The 5,671-nt window shown below is 45.4% G+C and overlaps 2 protein-coding genes across 2 annotated transcripts; one reads left to right on the forward strand and one right to left on the reverse strand.

The window, feature by feature from the left end:
- Positions 1 to 124: 124 nt before the first annotated feature.
- NDUFA6 (NADH dehydrogenase (ubiquinone) 1 alpha subcomplex, 6, 14kDa) lies at positions 125 to 1,610 on the forward strand (the record flags this gene model as incomplete). The annotated part of the gene is made up of 2 exons (XM_009075015.1): positions 125 to 240; positions 1,479 to 1,610. Coding segments are annotated over 2 exons (248 nt in total), but the record flags the coding sequence as incomplete, so codon positions are not given.
- A 1,986-nt stretch (positions 1,611 to 3,596) lies between these two features.
- SMDT1 (single-pass membrane protein with aspartate-rich tail 1) lies at positions 3,597 to 5,374 on the reverse strand (the record flags this gene model as incomplete). Its single annotated transcript, XM_009075014.1, has 2 exons — positions 3,597 to 3,881; positions 5,234 to 5,374. A coding segment is annotated over one exon (138 nt), but the record flags the coding sequence as incomplete, so codon positions are not given.
- Between the last annotated feature and the right edge of the window lie 297 nt (positions 5,375 to 5,671).

Raw genomic sequence — 5,671 nt, forward strand, 5'->3', positions numbered from 1 at the left:
TCTGGTGTTCGCGGCCGCGTGTGCCGTGCCCGACCCGCCCCCGGTCCGTGTGGCGTTCGTCGGGCTGAGCTGCACTGTCCGTGTTGAAGATGCGGCCGTTACGGTGGTGTTGTGTTCCTCTCAGTGCACCTGTTCCAGCTGGACATCACGGTGAAGCAGGGGCGGAACAAGGTGCGGGAGATGTTCATGAAGAACGCCCACGTTAGAGACCCGCGGGTGATAGACATGCTGGTCATTAAGGTACGAAGTCACTCCTGTTCTGTTGGAGCTGCAGGGAGTGCGAGAGGGGATGATTGGTGGTGAGTGTGATGGAGGAGAGGGACAGCTTTGTTTCAGGTTGTGCTATGGAGTCTTGCATTCTCTTGCAGTCAGATTGGTTCATCTATGTCAAACCTGTTGTTAAGGGACCAGGCTGCTTTAGCATGCAAAGGAACAGGGTCTTAACACACCTGAGTCAGAGTGGCCAGAGTAGAGATTTTTGTCACTCAGTGCACCAGTTCTTCTAGTTTGCAGAGCTTTAAAAGAGGAATTGTATGGCAAGTAAATCAGCAGTTAAAATGCTAAGTTTGTTGTTTGTTTTTTTTATTTCCTTGCCTTTTTTTTTTTAAACAATGGCAATTGTTAAAGGTAAAACAGATGCTGCAGTTTGGTTGACTATTAAAAATGAACTTTATACAGTACTTCCTTGGATTGGAAAATTATATTCTTCACTGATTCTGAAACTATAATATAGTTTCAGAGTGTCAGTACTTGGTGGGAGGCAGAACACCCCAGCTCTGTAACTCATCTGGTTCTGCCTCAGGCCTGAGAGACCTGTCTGGTTCGCAGCAATGATCACACCAGTGTCTGAGCCACAATAACTGAGATTTGCAATTCCAGTGCATTAGAAAGTTACACACCAAGCACTGCCATGCTCACATGTTGTATTTCTTGCATCTCAAGACAATTACTGTGTCTTTACATGATCAAAGAAATCTGGAAACACAATCCTAGATGTTATGGTAGGTGACAGTTCCAGGCAGCCTGATCTTGCTCTGTGCTGCCACCCTCCTGAACCAGTACAGCAGACTGGAGTCATGGGGAAGTTATGTTTAATACCTCTGTGGCAGTGATAGCGGTGCAAAGCACTTGGCAGCAGTTGTACTTAGTTTTCCGGCTAAGGTGCTGCTGTTCACACAAATCCAGTAGAGGTGCTCCAAAGTTAGGAATGTTATGTAGAATTTTATGGGAGGTGCTGGTCATGAGAGAAACAAGGCAGGTTTTAAGAAGGGGGCAGGGGGCCTTGCTTGTTCCACAGGGCAGGAACAGCATAGTTGTGTCACAGCGTAGGTGGTTACTGTCTTTAGGAGTACAGAGCTGTTGATGCAGCTATCTTAAGGGTGTTTCTAAGGGCATTCAAGTAATTTTCATAGTGCTGTCTGGTTAGACTTGGGCTCTCTAACTGAGAACTAGCCTAAAATTCTTTTGTCTGTGTGCAGGGGAAAATGGAGCTTCAAGAAACCATCCACGTATGGAAGCAGAGGACTCATGTCATGAGGTACTTCCATGAGACGGAAACTCCACAACCTAAAGACTTTCTGTCCAAATTCTATGCGGGTCACGATCCCTGAGAGATTGACTCTGTGTCTTCCTGCTTTGCATTACAAATAAAGTTCTATACAACAGAAGAAAAGAAATCCATACAGAGAGATTGTGTAGCATATTATGAGCCTAATGACGAGCTGAATCCAGAGTATGTGCAAGTGATCATGATCTGTTTGAAGAGCTGTGATTTCCTAGTTTTGCTAATGTGTGTTTTCAGTGGATGGTGTTTGTCCCATCACTTGCTCAGGGGTGTCTGCTGAACAACCACAACACAACCTACCTGTGGGGCTCTGTGCTAGCCTGCAGCCCAGTCCCTAGGTGTTAGCTCTGTGGGGAAAAATGTAGTCACAAATATTCTTGTGATTCAGGCTCATCTGTATTCGTGCAGTGTCTTGCAATTTCATGCTGTGACTTTGTTGACCTTGTGTTTTTCACTTGGACACTAGTCTCTGTTTACTTCCTTACAGAGAATATATAAAATCCAATAGGCAAATAAAGCCCTTTGTGCAGTAGAAACAGCAGAATCCATTTCCCTGCTGTAAAATGAAATTCCTTGGAAAAAGGCGGGTTTGTACTGTTGTCTAGAATAGGGAGGCTCTGTAAGGTCCTACCATCACCACCTTAATTGAATCAGGAATTACTAGGTCCCTTTTGAGAAGGGTAAGGAGAATTTTCTTTCACCAGTCAGAACATGTTTTCAGCAGGTAACTCAGTGCTGGAGCTCCCCTAGGTGTGACCTGCATTGAATCTTTGTAGTGCACTAGTGCCTAATACTGGGGCTTTCTTCCCCACGTGAGGACTGTATTGCAGCACTCCTCAGGGATGTGTACCTGAGTGTACCTTAGGGCTTCAGGGGTGGCATGTTTTTAAAGACAGGGGTGATGCAGTCAGGAGCAGCCAGGAGAGACAGTGGGATAAAGCAGTGAGTGATAAGGAATTTGGCAGCACAGAAGACAGTAGCAGATACATGTTTGGCTCCCAAGAGCAGATGAACTGGAACACTCCTCAGGTGGCTTTGGGGCAGGAGGAAGCAACTCCGATACTAAGTGACTCAAGAACCTGACAGCTGTTGGGGTTACTCAGATTGCAGGCTCCCTTTTCAGTCAGTGCTACACTGGAGGGTTACAGAGCAAACATCAGAAGCTGTGCCAAAGAATAAGGGAGCAAATGTGGCTGTTTGAACTATCACTGTAGCAATTCGTGTAACATGAAACATAGTTTTTGAACAGCAACATGAATATTGAAGGAAGAAGTATGCAGTCAAGAGGCCAAGTCTAGTGACCAGAAGCCATGAGAGAGACGCTGGGGCAATGCTGGCTTAAGAAAAATAAGTAACTGACTAATCTTTCAAGGTTTCAATGTGATTTGCTCTGATGTGACTAAAGATACTCTTTATGTGCCCTAGCAGTACAGAAGGCTTAAGTCTGTTATTCAAGGACTTAAAAAGCAATAGTAAACACTTCTATGAAAAGAGGGGTTGAAGATTTATACAGAGTTACAAAACCAAATATATATTAGGGCTCATACAGAAGGAAGTACTGAACCACCTACTCAACTTTCCTATTCTCCAGGAAATATTAGGTATTTGGAACCAGCGTTCAGAGATTTTTCAGTGTTCGGAGATTAAATGCTATAAAACACATCAGCAAGTTAGTCTGCTACTTGTGATCTTAACCTTTTACCAAAGCTACTCAAACTTGCAATGATAATCCTGTATTTACTCTTCAGTGAGGTGAAATTAATGATGCATTCTCCATCACATACACTGCCAGGTTGTTGAACTGCAGTGCCACTGCCAATGGGCACTCCATTCTTTAATGGGGCTGTGTTGTGGGGCTGCTGCTTCCTCTAGGATTCCTGTCATGTACTGTAGATTACTGAATTACAGAAAGGACTCATAAGGGGAAATAAACATGAAGAGAGACTCCTTACTGGAACAGACATACAGAGGTTAAGACACAAATACCAGGACACAGTCATATAATGTATAAAACCACAAGACCAAAGTCATACATATCAATTTCTTGATCTTTAATTGTTTCCCATATTGCTAATGAAAGGCATCCCAAGCAGTCTTTGATGAGGTGAGCATGTGTGTGCAAGGATGCAGAGCCTATCGAGCACTTCCTTCAGCCCTGATCTGCAGATTTCTGTCGGACAGACATGCGCAGGACACTCACTGGCAACAGGGAATGCAGAGCCCCCTGTCCCGTTTAGGAAGGACAAAACACAGGTGACAGATGTTAGAACCATTGCTCTGTCAATGGTTTTCCCCCTTCTGTTCTTCCATTATGGTGCTGCAAAGACAACAGCAAGCTGTTAATCTTCAGGTGATTTGTACTGAGGTGCAGTCTGTACCCTCCTCCCAAAACCACCCAAGGTAGGGGTTTACCTACAGGGAGTTTCCAACAGGCCGGTGCAGTCTTACAATCTTCTAACTCTTTTCAGCTGCACAGTGCATGCTGGAAAACCCCCTGATCAAGTGGAATACATCCACCAAACAGATTATAAAGCAACACTATGTACAACAGCTTCTTTAAAACAGTGTTTTTGTTCTAAAAAGAATCAAATCCACTCAAACTCAAACCTTTACACAAGGGCAAGCCAAACAGGTAAACATAACATGGTAAAGTATAGTGTACTATAAAAATAAAGGTAAATAAAGGTGATTAATAAGGTAAAGGTGAATTCCACTCTTCCTTTATCCAGTGAGTCTGAATGGTCCCACTACTCCAGAGATCAGTGTTATAACACCCACAGGACACTCTGTTCTGATGGGTTCTGGAATTTGCTTAAATTGTTCACCTATATCAGAATTTCAGCCAATAAGTGATTCTCTTCTAAAATAGTCATTCTGTGAGTTAGCAAGAGACTTTTAAACAGGTAAACAAATGGAACAAAATCACAGAATTGTTCAGGCTGGTAAAGAGTTCATTGAGTCCAACCACTAACCCAACACTGCCAAACCATATCCCTAAGTGCCACATCTACACATCGTTTAAATACCTCCTGGGATGGTGACTCAATCACTTCCTTGGGTGGCCTGTTCCAATGCCTGATCACCCTTTCAGTGATCTTAATATCCAATCTAAACCTCTGTGGTGCAACTTGAGGCCATTTGCTCCTGTCTTGTCATTTGTTACCTGGAGAAGAGCCTGACCCCCACCTGGCTAAAATCTCCTTTGAGGTAGCTGTAGAGTCCTAAGGTCTCCCCTGAGTCTCCTTTTCTCCTGGCTAAACACCCCCAGCTCCCACAGACACCCCTCATAAGATTTGTGCTCCAGACTCTTCATCAGCTTTGCTGCCCTTCTCTGGGTGAGTAATGTAGTAACACCGAAGTCCCTCTTTTCTGTCAGCAGTACAGACCCTCACTGACTACAAGTTTATTTCTGATCTAAACCACCACTGGTTTATTCCTATCTCTAACAAATGTATGATGTGGAGTTTTCCCAGATACCAGTCTGGCCTACTCTGGTATAAAGGAGCACAAAAGTTCATAGCCAAAGGAAATATCCTGTCTGTATGTTTACCTGCAAATGCATCTTTCAAGCTGTTGCTGCCTGTATTTCCTTGTCTGAGATTCTCCTCTCTGCCCCAGGCCAAACGGGAAGCACAACTAATTAGCTTGCTGGTGAAGTTAATGACATACCCTTTAATCATCGTCATCGTCATCCTCTGGGACAAAGATATCATGTTCTTCAAGTAAGGCTGCAAAGTTCTTACTTATCTGAGTCCCAACATACAGGAAAGGGATCACGACGCTGAACACCCTGAGGAGGCCGAAGGGCGTCTGCAAGGAGTCGGTTGGGAAAGTCAGATCTTTACCAGCAAGTCGCGCTTGGGCTGAACCAGAGGCGCGCGGACGGCCCGGGAAGCGGTGGGAAGAGAGCTTGGCCGCCCCTAGTGCCAACCCCCGGTCATCGCTTTAAAACCATTACAAACCCCTCAGCACCGGGAGCAGGGACGCGCGGGCAGCCCGGGCTGGGGGACACCAAGTGCGCGGGCGGGCGCTGCTCTCCTCCTCTAGCGCAGCGCGCACCGCCGGGACGGGGGGACAGGGGAGGGACACGGGGGGACACCGGGACAC

The sequence above is a fragment of the Acanthisitta chloris genome, unplaced genomic scaffold (genome assembly GCF_000695815.1).
Source record: "Acanthisitta chloris isolate BGI_N310 unplaced genomic scaffold, ASM69581v1 scaffold28305, whole genome shotgun sequence".
Classification (NCBI taxonomy): Eukaryota; Metazoa; Chordata; class Aves; order Passeriformes; family Acanthisittidae; genus Acanthisitta; species Acanthisitta chloris.